General features: G+C 43.1%; 1 protein-coding gene across 1 annotated transcript in view; it reads right to left on the bottom strand.

The window, feature by feature from the left end:
- The window catches only part of POLE (DNA polymerase epsilon, catalytic subunit), a 55,994-nt gene that overhangs the window by 33,644 nt on the left and 3,263 nt on the right, over window positions 1-19,087 (bottom strand). The window contains exons 5-21 of the mRNA XM_088143845.1: window positions 18,504-18,596; window positions 17,330-17,484; window positions 15,536-15,677; window positions 14,920-15,000; window positions 14,548-14,655; window positions 13,702-13,812; window positions 11,397-11,482; window positions 10,804-10,923; window positions 9,725-9,857; window positions 7,179-7,292; window positions 5,564-5,776; window positions 4,596-4,703; window positions 3,913-4,041; window positions 2,376-2,478; window positions 2,128-2,274; window positions 1,150-1,295; window positions 266-414 (exon numbers count right to left, since the gene is read on the bottom strand). Of these exons, the coding sequence (XP_087999971.1) occupies window positions 266-414; window positions 1,150-1,295; window positions 2,128-2,274; window positions 2,376-2,478; window positions 3,913-4,041; window positions 4,596-4,703; window positions 5,564-5,776; window positions 7,179-7,292; window positions 9,725-9,857; window positions 10,804-10,923; window positions 11,397-11,482; window positions 13,702-13,812; window positions 14,548-14,655; window positions 14,920-15,000; window positions 15,536-15,677; window positions 17,330-17,484; window positions 18,504-18,596 (2,138 nt within the window). The remainder of the gene's footprint in view (window positions 1-265; window positions 415-1,149; window positions 1,296-2,127; window positions 2,275-2,375; window positions 2,479-3,912; window positions 4,042-4,595; window positions 4,704-5,563; window positions 5,777-7,178; window positions 7,293-9,724; window positions 9,858-10,803; window positions 10,924-11,396; window positions 11,483-13,701; window positions 13,813-14,547; window positions 14,656-14,919; window positions 15,001-15,535; window positions 15,678-17,329; window positions 17,485-18,503; window positions 18,597-19,087) is intronic.

Genomic DNA, 19,087 nt, shown 5'->3' with positions numbered 1-19,087 from the left:
AAGGGTGTACTGCAGATGGCTTCCCTCTTCTCTTTTGGTTCCCATTATAAAAATAAGCATTCTGCTAATAAAAATAGTATTAGTTTACCTTACAAGGGAGTTGTAAAAATAGAGCTAACCTAAGTGAAAAGCTTAGACATGGAAGAGGGAGCTATAATGTCCTCCAACTTAATCTGAAAGCAACTGTAGGATTGGGAGAAAAGCAGCCCCTCTTCAAGGCCTTTTATAATTCGTTTAGAGCTGCCTAGTTTAGTTTCACACTCACCCTTTGCGCATGACGTATCCGTAGAAGGAGTTGAGGATACACTTGTGCGCCAGCTGCAAGGAATCATACAAGATCTCCATGTTCTTGCAGCGCTTCACTTCGGAGGCATCGCCCATTTCAGTGGCAGCTGCCAGCTTCTTCTTCCATACCTGGAACAGGGAGATATGAAAGACCTGTGGTCCTTACGGGTCAGCAAGCCCCACTCAAAAAGCTTCATCTTTGAAGGTTTAGAGATGTATTTCTTGAGGCATAAAGCAACAGGGCTGAACTTAGGTACACATAGTTATTTTATTCAACTTGTATAGCTGACCATCTTGCACAGCCTGGGACTTCAAATTTCCAAAAAGGCAGCAAATTCAAAAAGATGTTTTCTGCCTTGATAGCCATTATGGTAATTTTAACTTTATACAGTTGCATGAATCAATAGAAAAACAAATGCTTTTAAGGAGTACTATTGTGAATTAGACTAAACAAATTAAATGCATTGAGCTTGATTTGTGGTTACTTCATGGTCATGTCCATGCAGTTTTCTGGAAACAGTATGGAAACAGTTTGCTATCAACTTCTTCTGGGATATTTTGATGATTCCCCTATCAAGTCCATTACCCTGGGATCTCCAGGTGGTCCTCTGTCCAACTATTAACCAGGTCTAACCCTGTTGAACTGCTGCTGCTAGACAAGATTCAGCAGCTGCTCCCATCCATTAAGACTTGACATAGAAATTAAAATATTCTTAATTAAAAAATTAAAAATATTGCTTGGCCTTTGTTCCTCTGCAGCTTGGATGGTGGGAGTCAGTCCACATATCTAAAGAGCACCCAGTTGGAGAAAGAGGCAGGTATATTTGGGCTATGACCGGCTTGGCCAAATAACCCCAATCGCACCTTATGTAACCCTTTGAACTCATAGCGACGATCCCGAAAAGCCCGGACAGTGTCCACATAGAAGGAGTTTTCTCGCTGACAAACAGTGGTGACGCGCTCCTCCACTTTTGTCACGTGGATCTTCTTGTAAGCTTTGCGACAATAATCTACTCAAAAGATAGAGCAGAGGTATTTTACCCCAAACACAGGATGTTTCCAGAAAATAATTCCAGATTTTCTACATCAATGTTGCCTTTCTCTTTACATTGAAGGAATTTCTGAGCATGGCAGAACTTTGCATGAACGTATGAAAAGGAAAAGGAATTATGCCCTTGGGGAGGTCAGGCCTCTAGTTGCTTAAATAAATCTGGATTGGAATAGCATTCGTCGTTGCCTATGTGTCCCCAAATTCCAAGCCAGACTAGAAAAGGCTGCTCAGGCCGGTTTCCACTGAAATTATCTGCTGCTTCCTACTGATCACACTGCAGCTGAGAATAAGCAGGAATTTCCTCCCACGCCAGAGCTTGATATTTGGGCTGTGAAGCACTTTGGATTGAAAGGGAAAATGCTTAAAAGTCATGGAGGAGAGTTGTGTAATCCTGGGAAAAGACACAGCTCCGTTACCATAGGTACTATACATTTGCCCAGGTGCCCTCTGAAGCACTGCGCATCTTTACTCATCTTCCTGCTTGTTTTGGGCCAGAACAGAATATGTCCAAGCCAAAGAAAGTACCAGTCTGGCAGAACATCCTGGCTCTGAGGTCTAAAGTCAGACAGAGGATTACAACTGCCATGATAAAAGCCTGCACCTCCAAACTACGTGACAAAAAAACTAGAAAACCTGGGAATTCCCTACAGTTCTGGCTGCATCACTCGCATTACAAGGTGCCCCCTTCACTGCTCATCTGGGATGACAGTCTGCATATCAGCCTTCTTTTAGATCCTGAAACAAGGTTCAGGTAGATTTCAAGCCTGGAGCCAAGTACGTTTTATTCTCACCAGCCAAGCGCTTCTTTTCATATTTGGCTTGATCTTCTCGGGACAGCTCGTGGAAGGCCCGAGGTGGCCCCTCTGGGAAAACAGCAGGAAACTTCTCTGACTCCAGTTGTTGTTGGATACGGTGGAATTCGCTGCGGCTTGCTGGCACTGCCAATGGGGGGGAAATTAGCTAAAATTAGCTTCTGAATAGTGAGGTCTGGAGAATACAGACTAGGAGAGTTAAGTTTGAGCCAGCTTATAAGACTCACTGAATTCTCCCCTCCACTGCCAAGTCATTTTCCGTTGACAGCTGGCCCCTGGCTTGTTGAAGTCACAGGAAGCGCATGTTGCCTCATCCACTATCGCTGAGGGCTGAGGAGGGAGACAGCACGGATGAGAAAGGCAATGTAAGTTAACAGAAGAAGGAGAACAGAAGGGCCAAGTTATGCCCTGGGCAAGCTGGATTTTATATTCAAGAGATGATCTTGACAGTTCCTTAGTTCATAAATATTAGACCTCTGTGGTTAAAGGAACACACAGGATGAAATTCAATATGTGACCTAGACATAAAGAGAAAAGAATGAAGATGAGATTGTTTTCTAGAGCATCTTTTTAACGCACTGACCTGTAGTGAAAACCCAAAGAACAAATAGCTTTGAAATAAATACTAAGTAAACACATTCTTACCCGTTACTTGCACAATGCAGAGAGGATAATATTACAGGTAGCCCTCATTTAACAATTCGTTTAGTGGCCGTTTGAAGTTACAACGGTGCTAAACAAAGGGACTTACAACCGGTCCTTGCGCTTACAACCGTTGCAGCATCCCCGTGGTCACATGATTGTGATCCGGGCGCTTGGCAACCAGCTCGCAATTACGATGGTTGCAGCGTCCTGCGGTCACATGATCGCCATTTGCGACCTTCCCAGCTGGCTTCCAGCAAGCAAAATCTATGGGGAACCACGTGATTCACTTAACGGCCATGGTGATTTGCTTAATGACCACTGCAAAAGATTGTAAAATTGGGTGCGACTCACTTAACAACTGCCCCACTTAACAACACATTTTCTGGTCCCTATTGTGGTTGTTAAGTGAGGACTACCTGTTTTGTATAGCATGGACTTTTTAGCATAGTAACTCTTTACTCAATTGTCCTTTTATTCTCTGTATGTGCTGCACTTAGTTGTAAGCCCACAAATAAAATACTATCATTACTGCTACTAAGATCACAAGGTGGCTTACATTATGTTCAATAATATATACTGCCATTTCAGTCTGTGTGGAAGCTCTTCTCTAACTATAATGACTACTGTTAGAAGAAGCACCATATACTTCACCACCTTGATGGATCCCTTTCCTCCTGCACTGCATGTTCTAAACAAAGGAAACTGTTGGTGGCCAACTAAGAGCTTCTTCAGCTCTTTGAAAGAACAAGGACCTTACACAGGAGGATTAGGTGTTTTCCATTTGCATCCTTCCTCTGAGACAGCAACTCCTTTGCTGTTGAGAAGGGAAAGAGACTACTGTAGTGTACTTGCCCCTAAGGGCCATCCAAGGACATTCAGGAATCAGAATGTCTACATCATCAATTACAAAATGGATTCAACTGCTATTTTGAATTTTAAAATCCTGTTCTGACCTTGAATTCCAAGATTATACCTAGTTGCTAGAACCCCATTTCCTGGGCAGAATGCCCCCCAGCACCAAAATGGGCACTCCATCCAAGAGCAGAGAATTAAATTCTTAGTACCCAACATCCACAGCTACCAAAAACAAAAACAAAAATAAAAAAAAACATGCCTCACCTGCAGCCTATTGGTCAAGATGATGTTTGGATACATGGCTCCCACATCTAGATGGTAGATGAGAGGACATTCAATTCTGTTGGGAACATCCTTCAGGGAATTCAGCTTAACTTTGATTTCTTCACAAATCTGAAAATAATACATATCACTCAAGAACAGAACAAGCAAAATGTACACTGGGAGCTATGCTGTTTGTCATGGACCATGTTTGTCTCTGAGAAGGCAGCTGTCAAGGCTGGCAAAAAAAGGAATGGCACACCCTTCCTCATCACACATCTACTAACCAACATCCAGATAAGCAGGAACAACAATCAAGAAAGAAACAATGTATCAATCAGAGCTGATAGGACAAGCTACCATATCTAAAAAGCAAGCAGACTTTTCTCTTCTGTGCACTGGCAATGTTAGCTAGCCTGGTAATGAAACATCTGCAAAAAGAAAATCAAGCTCTGAGAACACGAAAAACCCAACAATTCAACCATGAGTGACTTATATTCTTCACTATTGCAAAAAAGAAAAGAACATCTAAGAAGCAAGAGGACAGACACAAGAATCAGCAACAGCTTCGATAAGAAGAGACAAGTTCAACTGTGAATGCAACCAAAAGATAGGACATTCCAAGCAGGCCAGTGTTGTTGCCTATTGAAGATCAGATTCTCCTAGGCGTGGAAAGGCAAAGTTACCTCTTGGAAATTGGTGACCTGCTCTAAGGGAATCCCCTCCTCTTCCTCAATGGCATGGCGGAGTGTCTTCTCCACACGGTGCAGAAGGAAGTCAAAGGCAGCAGGATTCTGAAAAATACCCAGGAGAGGAACTTAGTCTTCCAACTCTCTCTGTAAAACCCACAGTGGCCAAAAACAATGGGTGAAAAACTATGCAACACGAGGCAAGCAGAAATGTAATTTGCTGCTTGAGAGAACTCCTGGTCCACCCAATGCACAACAAAGCCCAGTTATGAGGAATGAGTCCAAACTGAGAACAGACTATATTTAAAGTCTTTCACTTAAAAAAAGTTAAAATTGGCTATTTCCATTTAATACTATATACAGTGGTACCTCGGGTCACGAATGCTTCTGTTCACGACCAATTTGGGTCACGAACAGCTCCGTTCGCAAAATTTTGCCTCCGTTCGCGAACGCTGGATCGGGTGACGAACAAGATCTGCGGCCATTTTCCCTCCCGTGACACGTGGTCGCGGCTTCCTGTAGGGAGGGGGACTCTCCCTCCAGGCAATAACCGCCTCCCCACCCGCCTTCCTGTCCTCCATGCCAGAAGTCGCATCGAGCAAGGTTAGCGTTCTCTCTCTTCGTGCTGTATTTTGTGTCATATTTTTGTGGTTTAAAAAAAAAAAAACATATGGTTTAGAACGGATTAACTGTAATTACATTGAACTTTATGGGAAAATTTGATTTGGGACGTGACCAAAATCGGGTCGCGACCAAATTCAGAGGGGTCAGAATGGATTAACCGTATTTACACTGAACCTTATGGGAAAATTTGATTTGGGTCACGATCAATTCAGGTCGCGACCAGAGTCACGGAACGAATTAAGTTCGTGAACCGAGGTACCACTGTATTCGCAGAATCCATCAGTTCCTCACTACCAAGATGGCCAGGCTCTTGGTTACTGCCTTTCCACTGACGTCTGTACCATTTTAAAGCGGCAGGGGATATCACTACGAAAGACCCCAGACTCCAGTGCCTCCACATGGCCCCCAATGTAGGTCTCCGAGTCTAGCACGTGCCCATCCTCCGTAAGCTTGTTGAACTCCTGCTCTTGCTTGTTGGGGAAGATGATGTTTGCGTGATAGGCCTGGACCATGAGCAGCGCCTCACACAAGGTTCCTGAGCCTTTTCGGAGTACCTGCAGAAGGAAAAAAGTTGACATACTGGAAACAAGGCGAATCTGCAATCAATAGAATCCGGCCAGAATATGCTGACGGTGGTTCCCTAATCCCTTTTTTGAGATTTATCTTCTCAGTGCAAGTAACTGAGCACATATAACTTTGAGCATGCAAAATCATTGTTTTGACACCAAACTGCAGTCTGTACAACATGCAGTTTTAGAATGAACAGATTCTTTGCTTAGCAGGCATGTGACAAGCTCTTGATTCTTAAAAGTCCTACTGCCAGGAGTCACGTAACCTCAGCATTACACAGCTTCCAAAGGACCTTATGTTAGACAGGTGAGAAACGTGTCTGGGAGACCCAATTTCCCATTTTGAGTAGAAAGATCTTAAGAGCACTACATTGGTAAACAGTTGAAGCCACATCATAATGCTCAGCCTCTACAAACCTCACATTTTGCTGCTAAAAGATGAGCACGTCCACTGCGGAAGGTGCTGGAGGACTAAGGCAGGCATCCTGAAAATTCATGTGGCAGATGTGACCTGTGCTTGACTGTTTGACCCACCTTCTTCTTTCTCCCTTCAAGGAACTTCCCCCCTCGCAGAGCGGACGTATCGCTGGAACAAGCTCTCTCTTCCCCAACTGCTTTCCTCCCCAGCCCAGCTTCCCTAAAAGGTACTAGCCACAAGTCAATTAGCACCCTCTGGCTGGCTAGTGCTGCTGTCTGAAATTGGCAAGATCCTAATCAGCTTCAGCCTAAAGGCTTTCTTCTACCTCCTAAAGGGCCGCTCAGGCATTCCTTTCCATGTGTGTTCCCCACTGTGTGCCAGCTCACTCTCTCCTAATCTCTTCCTCCCCAATGAATGTAAATACAAACATTAATTTCCCCTTATTAATTATCCCAGAACCAATGTGAGGATTCCAAAGGGTGGGGGAGTGGGGAAAAAGGGCTATAAGATTTACCCCTTTTTCCCAGCTTCCTTGGGAGTCGTGTTCTGGAAACTTCCCTGCCATTTGGGCTCACCCGGCTGTTAGGGGTCGTATCCTTCTGATACTGTAAGTATATTCAGGGGCAACTCTTAATAAATCTTTTTCAACATTATTACAGTCTTGGTGTCTCCTGTAGCATTCTCGTCCTTTGGTGCCTGTCCTGCAAATTCTAAATTAAGCATTGATGCCCAGATTAAAGGCAACAAGATGTTACTAGAGAGATAAGAGTAAGATATTTTGCTGTTCAGGAGCAAAGCAGTCTGAGTACATCATACCGAGGACTGGGTTCACACAATGCAATAAACTTGAAATAACAATACACGCAACATGCTATGCCCCAAAAACTATTATGGCTTAATGTGATGGCCTGGCTGGACAAGGATAAATTGAGGCCCATCAAGGCAAAACAGAGGTGCTATCATGCTCACCTCATCCGGCTCCATGGGAATGATAGTGCACAAGGCGAAGATGAAAGGGTGCACATACTTCATGTACATGTAGTAGGTGGCAACAGCATCTGACACTGAATAGGTGGCCAAAGTCTGGAAGAGTCAAGAGACCAGTTTAGTACTCTGGCACTAGAAGCCAGCGCCCTGATCTGCATTTGTTAATGGTTAACTGAGTAACCTACTGTTAGCTGGGCAGAACTGTAAATACATAGAATCATAGGGTTGGAAGGGGCCTTCTAGCCCAACCTCTGGCTAGGGCAGGAGTTCTCTGATCATCCCAGCAAATGGCTGCCTAACTTTTGCTTGAAAACCTCCCATGATTCAGGAGGCAGCTGTTCCTCTGCTTCATAGATCTCCCGGTCAGGAAATTCCTCCTGATTTTGAGTTTGGATCTCCCTCTGCAAAGCTTCTGCTTGTTGGTTCTTGTTTCGCCCTTGATAACTATGGAGATAAATCCACACCCTCTGCCCTGTGACAGACCTTCAAGTATTGGACGTATGCCGTCATGTCTCCCCTGAACCTTCTCTTCTTTAGACTATACACGGTCAGCTCTTCCTAGGATTTGGCCTCCAAGCCCCTGACCATCTTTGTTTTTGTTCTGTGCTCTTTCCAGTTCCTTAGCACCCTTCTTGTATTGTGGCGGCCAGAACTAGACACTGTATCCCAGGCGTGGTCTGACCCATGGTACTATCACTTCCCATATTCTTGAAACTACACATCTATTGATGCAGCCCAAAATGGTATTCACTCATGCTTAATCTCCAGACCACCAAGACTCCCAGATCCTTCTCACAAGTACTCCTTCAAAAGGATCTTGATAGACTTGAACACTGGGTCCTATCAAATAAAAGGTGCTCCTTGTAACTGTGTATCTGGTTCCTTCTGCCTAAGTGCAGACCCTTACATTTCTCACCACTTAATAACACTTTAATTGGATAGGACCCAATGTTCAAGTCTATCAAGATCCTTTTGAATCTTGAGCTTGGGGTGTTAGCACTTAAGTAGGATTTCAATTTAAATCTGAGCTTTGCAATTATTTATTTATCCCATTTTTATACCACCAAATCAAGTGGACCTATTCCTCCATCTGTTATAATTATGTAATTAATTATGCAATTCCAGAAGGGCTTCTCCAATCCAAGGTCTGTTCAAGACTACTTTCACGCTAGAGCTTCCAAAGTTACAGGGGCTGGCTTCCGGGTGAGGAATGGCGAGCTGTCTCTGAATGAGCAGAAGACTGAAGGAGACCGGTCCCACGGAACCTCTCTGGATAAGGAAAGGACAGATCACCCGCTTATGCTCTGGATGGCTGCTCCTCATGAGGAAACCACAAGACAGTGGTTTCCTGTGGGTTTGAGCACTGGGAGATGAAGGGAACCATCATGCTCTTAACTGCAGCAGAGCCTTTTAAAGGACACTGAGTTTGCTAATACACTTTCTAATCACTTTTGGAAATTACCTATTCAATTAACTTTAAGGTTAGATATCTATTAGAGATCTCCAAAATGACAGTTTTGAAAGCCACCTGGTGAGTTTACCTTTATTCTTGAATAAAAAAAATTATAAGCTTAAGAACTTAAAGAATGAGAAATAAACAGCTAAATAAGAATCTGATAAGAATGTTATAAACAAATTAAGAGGCCAGACAAACTTGGAACAATGAACTATTAGGACTTCTGCTACAGAATTTTGGAAATAATTATATAAATAAACAACATGGGAGCCAACATGTTTAGTCTATCTTAACTCAGAACAGAAACTTGAGACTTTATAATTTCAGAAACCGAACACTAGAGGGTACTAAAGATTCCAGGCAGAAAAAGAAAAGGGGAAAAAAAGTGAAAAGCCTGCCTGTCTCTTGTCTTTAGTCAGCTTTGGAACTTGCAAAATGACAGAAAACGCTTTGATACTTGAAATACTTCAGGAGATTTTTGAAGAATGGGGTCAAAAAACAGCAGCTTCAATCTCAGCAATGATGAATGAATAGATTATGTCCCAAAGATATTAAAAAAGAAATTATTGATGTGAAAGAGAACACCTTGGCAAATGAAACAAATTTGGCCTGATGCAGAAATATCAGAACATAAAGAATTTGCAGAAGTACTAGAAAAAAAAATGGACTATAAAACAGAGAAAACAACTGAGGTGGAAATATAAATGACAAGCCAAGAAATTGATCTGAATAAGGACTTTTTACTGGACTTACAAACAGAAATTTGTAAATTTAAAGTCTTGAAGAAATCTTCAAGATGAGAAAAAGAAAAAGAGAGATCAAATCCTACAACAGCATCTGAATGAACTAAAGATTAAGATTCTTAGAAGCAAAAGGAAGAAGTACAAAGTTGGTTTGTTTGATCAAGGTTAAAAAATTTTTTTCTATATACCTTTTATTCTCTTTTTTATTTACCTTCTTTCTGAGTTTAGTTTGTATTTTCTTTTATTGTTGTTATTAAAACTTTTAATAAAAATATATTTTAAAAAGATCAAAGTTACAGTCAGGGAAAATTGCCTTGGAATGGGAATACCTGAGGCTCTTCAGTTGCCATTCGGCACATCTCTTCAGGGTCTAGCTCCACGGGGTCATAACCCAACTTTGCTTTGGCTGCTGCTTTTAAGTTGTGGCTGCCCACCGGAAGGTAACTGTCTCTCTTCACCCACCTGCCAAGAGAAATCATGGTACCAGAGGTGACTGGTTAATAAATCAGGGGAGATGACACAGCTGGCATAGAAAAAGGGGTTCTCCAGAGTGGAATGAGATGGACCAAGACAAGCTTTACTTGGCATTAAAATACAAGGTTATGCCAGTCTCTCCACCCATCCGCCACAGACTGTTGCTGAAGAAGTCCTATAGGCTTGCAGTGGGTTATAAGGAATTCTGGGGACCAGGGAAGACAGTCATGGTAGCCCCACTGTTTCCAAGAGCAATGTGAAAGTGCACCTTAAAACCATTTCCAACACCTGCATTGGAAAGGAAGATGGGCAGTAAGTGAATAAGCTGTCTTTTGGGAAGCTCATGTATTGTCACTTGATTGTCTCCTTAAGAACCCCATGGTATTTCTGTTAGTGCTTCTACAGTATTATTCTGGGAGGTTGCTCTGGAAGACTTGCAGGCTGAAGAGAGGGACCCATCAGCTTCAAACAAAATTAAACACCTCTTGATCAAGTCAGTGCCTTTTAGAGCAGCTAACAAGTTGAGAAAAAGCAAAAGAACAACATACAATAGTTGAAAACAAAGTAGACATTTTTGCCTGGCATTTTGGGGGGAAGGTGTCTAGGGTCAAAAGGACCTTAGGGTGATGTGCTATCACTGAATGGCCCTCACCCGCCTCATTTTTGAAGAAGAGAGAATCCAAAGCAGGTTTTTTGGCAACTATCCCCAAAACATCATATGGAAACATTTGGGTCAGAAGAGCAACATTCAGGTGTTCACCAGCTGATTGCAAAATGAAACACAGTCCAAAGGATGGAGGTGAATACTGATTGTAACAAGTTTTTTTTTCTGTAAAAGCAACCATGCCAGAGGACAGGGCCTTTTCCCCACCGGCTGACATCATCAGGCAGGCCTCAAGAGCCAGAAACTCAACTGAGAAGCCACGACCCTTACCGAAGACAATCCATGTGGATGCACTGCGAGGATTTGTATTCCCCCTGGCTGTCCTTTTGGAACCCAATCTCCTGCTGCATATTCATCCCATGAACCGCTGCTCTGGCTTCCACAAAAGGCCTGGAGACAGACAGACAGTTTAGCCAAAGAATCAGGGGGGGTCTATGGCTCTTGCCACTTCAGCTTTATAATAAAAATTTTATCCCCAAGCAAAAAAAGAGAGACCCGAGACCAGTCTTCCAGACCGCTCAGTTTCTCTATGCCTTAAAGTTCAATTCCCATAATTCCCCAATATTCCATTTCCTTTCCCTCAAGCACTAAGTGGTCAAGAAGCATTCCAGGTTAACTGTTCTGGATGTTCTCTCTATCCTCAAGATTTTTTTTTTTTTAATATTTAACAGGCTAATCTGTTCCTTTTGTGCAAGGATGATGCCCTTTTAAGTCAATAAGAATGGATGAGTTCACAGGCTGGATTCCACTTGGCTTTTAAAACATATTTCTTTCTTTTGGCCAAAGGATTGTTCAGGATACGTATATCTCCATGTTTGGTTGTGTATGTACAGATAGTAGAATTTACAAGAGGTGGTTCTCACCAGTCAAAGAAGTCTCCGTTGTATGTCACCATGATGGCTGGCTTGGTTTCTTGAACATGTTCAAACCACCGCTGGATAAGATGAGCCTGATTTTAAAGGAAGGAAGGAAGGAAGGAAGGAAGGAAGGAAGGAAGGAAGGAAGGAAGGAAGGAAGGAAGGAAGGAAGGAAGGAAGGAAGGAAGGAAGGAAGGAAGGAAGGAAGGGTGCCATTTAGAGACAATTATGATTAATGAGGCTCTGTAAGCAACCATACCTGGCTGTGTCTGGGCTTGGAAAGTGAGCAGAGTCAGAAACCATCAATACTTGGACGGAAATCCACTAGGGCTTTCCAGGGATAGACAAGTCAGGGAAATTAAAAAAAAACACTGCAGAGGAAAACTGACAAATAACACTCCCATATCACTGCCAAGAAAAGTGCACAGAAACATCTATGAAGTCATCCAGAGATGAGCTTAACTTGAAAAAGATTTACTGAATAACAATAATGAATAACAATTCAATAATGAATACAGGTAGTCCTTGACCTACGACCATTTGTTCAGCGACCATTTGAAATTATGATGGCGCTGGACAAAAGTTGTTTATGACCAGTCCTTGGAGTTTCAGATGTCCCATCACCCCCCCCGGTCACAGTCCTTGGAGTTTCAGATGTCCCATCACCCCCCCCGGTCACATGATCACAATCTGGGTGCTTGGTAACCAGTTCGCACTTACTGCTGGTTGCAGTGCCCCTCAATCACGTGATCACCATTTACAACCTTCCCTGCTGGTTTCCCCAGAAAGTCAGTGAGGAAGCCAGCAGGGAACATCGCAAGTCACTGGGGTAAGTCTCCCCAACCCGCACACCCTCCCCAAGCCCCTTTGGACTTGCGCCACGCCAACCACTCATGCAACCTCCTCAACCCTTGCCACACCTCCCTTGCAGCCTCACACGCCCCCGTGCACCCTCCCTGACCACCACTGTGCCTCCCTTGCACCCTCATGCATCCTCCCTGACCCTCGCCACACCTCTTGTACCCTCATGCACTCTCAACCCATGCTTGCACACCCCTTCGCACCTTCCCTGACATGTGCCTCTTGAGCGCCCCCTCGCACCTTCTGCGACCCATGACACGCCTCTCATGCATCCCCTCGCACCCTCCTTGACCCACCCCCATACCCCCTTGCTCCCTATTGTGGGAAGCCAACAGTAGGAAGTTGCGTCGTCCAATGACTGTGGGATTCAGTTAACAATGGCAACCGGGACTGCAGGGATTGCTGTTGTTAAGTGATGCAAATGCACTTTAAGACCACATCGCTTAGCAACGGAAATTCCAGTCCCAATTGCTGTCATAAATTGAGGACCACCTGTACTACTTGTTATGACCGGTCCTCGAAGCTCCAGTTGTCGCAGCACCCCCGCGGCCACATGATTGCAATTCGGGTGCTTGGCAACCGGCTCGCACTTAGCCCACAGCACCCCTACCTGGAACCTCCGCCTCTTCCCACTTAACAACCCGCATGGTCCTGGGGTTACAATGGCAAACAGGACTGCTGGGATTGCCGGTGCTAAGCAATGTGGTCATGTGACATTGCGCTTTACAACTGCATCGTTTAGCGACAGAAATTCTGGACCCAATTGCCATCATAACCCAAGGACTACTTGTAACAATAATAATGTGTTTGCAGTACTCTTGCTATGAGCAGAAGCTGTTTTGCCAATAAAACATGGGTACTCTACACCAAATGCAAATATAAATACCCCATACTTTGTAAAGGAATTACACATTTATTGTGTATCTATTTTTGCATCAATCATTACACTATCAAAACAAGCTTTGTTTAAGAGGCAGGGAACTGATGGGGATATGATGAGATTGGCAAAGAAGCTCCAGACCCAGAGTGATGTTTTTATTTCAAACAGTAGCAATATTGAAAACTGATGTATCTTTTAAACAAGGGCAAAGGGATTTATCAAGTTCTATATCGTAGGGGGGAAAAACGAGAGTAAAATATAATGGATGCAACAGAAAGAGGAGTTTCTGATTTCAGAAATTTCATCCAAAATTACTTCAACTGCTTTTTCATCCTTTGTAGCTATAAAGACAAGAAACTTGCTTTAAAATGTCCCTATTTTTATTTCTGCATTGGATAAGTTTTGAACTTGCAGGCAAACTATGTATATGAAGTGCACGTACATAGCCAAATAGAGAACAGTATTTCATCAAAACTTAACTACAGAGTAGCCATCTGATTTTCTTTAATTTGTGGGTTTAGGAATAAGAGAAAAAAGTGGGGGATATTACTTCAACTATTGTCTGCTTACCTCATCTGGTTCATTGAACACACAGAATGGACCCTCGTACTCTGGTTTGGGAGTAAATTCAAAATCTTCAATGTCTTCTGAAACAATCTCCCGGTTTGTGATCAAGTATCCCTGAACCACGCAATATGAGAAAGAAATACAGCTGAATGTTTGCTGGTCAAGCAGCAGCCATTGCACTATGAACCAATAATTCTCTCAAGGTATTCATTTGGAACAGAGCAAGCCCCCAGTCCGAGTTATCTCTCTGTTCCCCCTTCCTCTCATCCACATTTGACCCATACATCACCATCTAAGCAAGGAAGGGGGCTGAGCCTTCAGTGAACAGCTAAAGCAAACAAGCCTGAGGAAGAGGGGAGTGAGAACAGAATCAGCTGCTCAAGTGGATCATGAAACGATCACAGGTAAAGCAGTGAAGGGACTCCCTCTCCAAATTTCAAACCCCTCTGGTCAGAAAAGACTGCACACCCTCCTTCCCCAACATGGCTTCTTTCAGAGCAGAGTTAGTGGCGGTCCTGTTCTTATTCTCCTTTTCTGTGGGATTCTAGTTATTATACCTGAACAAATACTGGGCCACATAAGAGAATGGGGTTTAAACAAACGTCATATACAAGTGCATTTCTAGCACTATAAACACCTTCCATCCGCGGTGCAATTTGCAAACTTTCTTGCACAAACACAGAATATCACGAGGGCCAATTGTACACTGGCTTCACACTCCCTGCGTTCTTTATTATTGTACCAGCCTAGAGATCTCAGTGTATCAATCTGGAGCTGTTCATGTTCTAAACAGCACTTTTTTGGCACGACATGGAACCTCATGAGTAAATTACAGGGACAACAAATTACCTGGCCATCAATCATGTAGGAGATCATCATGATCTGGTCTGTTTCTGCATCAGGAAATTTTAAAGGGAGCTTGGTAGTCTCGATGTCAAAGGCAAGAACAACAGGATCCTAGAAGGAAAAAAAACATGTCACAGGTGCTAGAATGAGGCAGAGACTCAATGTGAGCTGAAATATAGCAGTAAGGAGTTTTCCTTCCTCCAAGCAATTTCCTCTCAGTCCACTAGCCCACTATGGACTAGTTTCTAGGATTCCATAGGCTCACCCAATGCCCAGGAATTTGAGAGAATTTTCATTCTGTGCCAAAAGAGGCCATATTTAAAGGGCCGGGAATTTCAGGAAGATCCCTGGAGCAGCCTCTGCAGAAATACTCACAGGCCGTTCCACCAAGTCATCTCGGCGAGTAATCTCAGGAGGAAAACTGACACCCCGGTGGCGAACGTTGTACCAGTGAGCCTGTCACAGGATGAGAGGATCCAGTAGAATTAAGCTGAGATGGAATTTGATCCTAGCCTCTCTCCATCACTCTATACTAATGAAGCCATTCTAAACTTATCTTCAAAGCACTGGAAGTACTACAGAAAAAAGGAGGAAGACACAATGGCAGTTCGTTCCAGCTAGTGGAAACGAACCAAACTTGCTTTATGTGGGAAAAGACCTCATGTTCTATCTCCACAAACCCCGACTTATGTATTTGCAATAAAATAACACATTTCAGGAATGTTCGTAATAATCGTTTCCTTCCAAGCGTATCACAATATCAGTACAAGATTTTTATATCCAACTGTAAACCCACCTTGCCCCAACCCAGCATTTGAAGATGGGGGCCTACAACACCTCAAATTTTCAGCTGATGTTCAGGCAGGAGTTCTGGAACTGCAGTCCAACCCATCTGAAGTGTCAGCTTGGGGAAGACTGCTGCACCTGCCTGTGATGTTGGTTGCTAGGAATTGAACAAGATGAGAAGGCCGATCTTGCCTCTGCCACTCACCACGTGAATCTTCAGATCGATGGACAGACGGATATGGTAAGGAACATCATACTCCCGCATGTCTACTATGTTGTCCATCTGGTCTGCAGTCTTCTTTGAGGGCTCCTCCTCCTTATGGGTCAGGCTATGCCCAGTGAGAGCACTAGAAAAAAAACAGCCAGTTTGTTTTACAAGACTTGTCTGCACACTGGCAAAGCATGGTTGCAACAGGGAAGAAACTGTGACTCTGTGGTCTCATCTTCATGTCTAACTGCAATACAAAGATACTTTGTTTTTAAAGGATGTTTCCTGAGCATGTTGTCTCCAATTCATCCCTGACTGACTGTGAAGGCAGCCTAAGGCCATATTTAATTGTTCCACTGTTATGGTCTTCTCCCTCTTTTCCCAGTACAAACCTTCCTCTCTGAACGGCCTGTGATGCCCTGGCAACCATATTGGCAATGGGGCCTGCCAAGCTTCTGCTGGCTGCCTGAGGCCATTGTGGGCATGCATTCTCCCCTACGGTGATTTTAACTTGAACTGCCAGCAACACTGGACACCTAGCTTGCCCAGTGCTATCTGTCTGGCTATTGCTTTACCTGCACTTTGGAAAGGGATCCCACAGGCTATATGGTATTTCTGTGGGTCTACTGTTCTTTTTCTAAACCAGTCTTATGAAAGAACAGCTGATCTACCCTTCGGCACTTTCTATTTAATCTGGAAAAGAAACAAGTCCTTGCTGCTTCAGTTCCATGAGGGCAGCAAATTTTCAGCTGCTTCTGCCAACAATGAATTCAGTGTAGCTTTATTTTGCACTGTTTAAATGACTTGAGGGGAGTGCCCTTTTTTCTACATACTTTTCTACCAACTCAAGGATGGAAGGAATGTAGATTAACGTGGCTGTGTGGAAGAGCCCTGTGACTCCTTCTCTCATCATTCTGGATGCTTCAATGCAGGAGTTACATACATGGGACAAATGATAACCTTTCTTCTACCTAAACACTACCTTCCATTATTGCTTGGGTAAAGAAATCTGACAGAACCTGTCACTTGCTGGCTTCTTGTAAAACTGCTCCCCAGTTGGGAAGTTGATTCTTGAATCTACACTATACCAGAACAGCAAGAACATACCAGAAGCTCCATGAACACGGTTCTTGTGTTACTGTGATAACATCTGTCTCCACCTTTAACCCTTTTTAGTCTGAAATGGACAAACGGTGGATTTACCACGAGAGCTCTTTCTGTCCAGGAGGAAGGGGACAGTAAAGGAAGGACAAAAACTGAGAGAGGATCCCCCACAGAAGCAGCAAACGGAGCTTCTACAAATGAATGGGACAAGTCACCCGTCATGGGAGGATCTTCTTTCTCCAAACAAAAGTAATAGAAGTAATAATTATGTGAAAGGACAAATCAAACATTATCAGAGGCGGGTAAGTTATATTACTGCATCAACCAAATGCATCCAGGAAAAGGCAAAGGCACTGAGAGTCAGGGAAAGAGCTAGGTAACCCTCTCTCACAGAGGAATTTGGAGACAACAGATCCCCATTCAATGTTATCTTGTGTGTGTTTAATATGCCCAGAAAACTTTGAGCTCAGGGACATTTCCATATTTGTTTTAGATAGTATATACTAGAAAGATGGAAGTTTGTTTCTATGAGCGAATGAAGGTTCTCTGGCAACACTGTATAATCTATGTTCTATAGCTCCTTTCAACACAAGCAACACAGCTATAGTCAAGTGACTGTCTGGAGCAGCTCAGCTCAACCAAAATGGAATTCCTCCAGGATCTGGAATTATTCTTTGACTACCCTACCTAGTCAGCAAGGTGGTGTACGTGTCCAAAACTTGGTCCCGTTCTCTATTCTTCTTTACAGCAGGGGTGATCTCCTTGCGCACTTTTACCAGGTCATCTACTGTGTTGAAAGTAAGCTTGATGTAACTTTGTTTCAGGCCAACCAGGTGATTGGGCTAAAAGAAACAAAAACAAAACAGAACCAAAACAAAACACCAGAGTCAAGCTTTGAGAGATTCACTGAGACGCATTGAGACATGGGATCAAAGCAATTTACACTACCATTTGGAGTACAGAGGAATTTTTAAAAACAGCTAAAGCAAACCAGGCTGACTGTGGCAACTTTGAGTCTTGAGAATCATTACAGCCCTGTCAGATCAGGCCAAACAGACAGGAAAGCACTCTGCATTCCATGGCGGCCATTCATTTGCGTCTAGGAATCCCATAAGCATGGGAGCTCATAGAAAAGACATGCTGTCCGTGATTCTGGAAGAAGCAAAGAGCCATCTAGGCTCATAGCTACTTAGTCTGATCTTCTGTGAATTTGTCCAACCCCTTAAATACCTTCAGCGATGGCAAAGAATTCCACTTTACGCTGTTAAAAATGTCCTTTTTATGACCAGTAAGTCATAAATCTGTCTACATTTAGTTTTAACAAATATTTAAATTAAAGTTAGCTTTATTAAGAGTACGATATGAGGCAAAACTAAAAGAGCTAAGGCTCACCGAGCAAAGACAGACAATATAATAAAAGCAAAGTATCAAAAATAATATGCATTACTATTTTGTTACATTGTCATACATATTACAGCCCCTTTTCCATTCTTTTTGCTAATCAAAAGCCATTCCCTTATCTCTGTGGTACAAGTTTTTTTCCCAACATTGGCCACATGACTTTTGGTATTTTGACTGGTGATGCCAAGAACAGCTTTGGTCCTTCTGCAAGGAAAGCAGATGCTGTATTCACGATCAGTAGATCCACCCATATGCAAAGTGGTGGAGGAGAGGAAAGCAGCAAAAGAGCGAGGTATAGGGACAACAACAGTTTCTCAGGAATATTCTAATTTCCTGTCCATGTCCCTCAAAAATATTAGGAAGGAACAGCTTGCAAACAAAATGGATCAGGATTTTTGCACTACATCTTTAAGTAAAGTAGCCATAATGTTAAAATAATATTATTGAATCCATTTCTCACCAGGTCCAGATCCTCTTTGGGTACACTTTCCAATTTTGCTATTTTCCCCTGGAATTTCTTGGAAAGGAAGGATGATACTTCTCGGTCACTACCCTAAAAAGACACCTTATATTAAATGGATTAAGCAGAACTTGTTTCTACATCCATCCAAATTCTACCTGAGCAGACGGGCCTAACAAAGTGTCTATGAACATTTGCAAAGGATACTGGGAACGATGAGCTGACCTTATCCAGCTGCTGCCTCCTTGAACTAAGAATACAGCTAAAACACAGCCATCACTCTGCTGCAATTGATGATGAGCAAATTTTCAGGAAAAGACAGTTTGTCATTGCTAATATGTTCCTGAAGAGCCTTAACATTTCTACACAAATCTCTCAGCGCACCAGGCGCTAGCACCTGTGATCACGTAATAACCACAGCAGTTATCAAGGAAGAACTTACTTACAACTTACTACTTTTAAGGCACATTCACAAATGAAATATTATAGTACAGTGCAATGTCTACTCAGGGGTAATATTACACTGGACTGAAGTCCAAATGGCTTAAGGCTTGAAATCAATCTGAGGTTGCAATTTTAGATTA

The sequence above is a fragment of the Python bivittatus genome, unplaced genomic scaffold (genome assembly GCF_059951505.1).
Source record: "Python bivittatus isolate LINGU-HERP-01145 unplaced genomic scaffold, Pbiv_v1 ctg000390_np1212, whole genome shotgun sequence".
Classification (NCBI taxonomy): domain Eukaryota; kingdom Metazoa; phylum Chordata; class Lepidosauria; order Squamata; family Pythonidae; genus Python; species Python bivittatus.
This window is presented reverse-complemented; position numbering and strand designations above follow the sequence as displayed.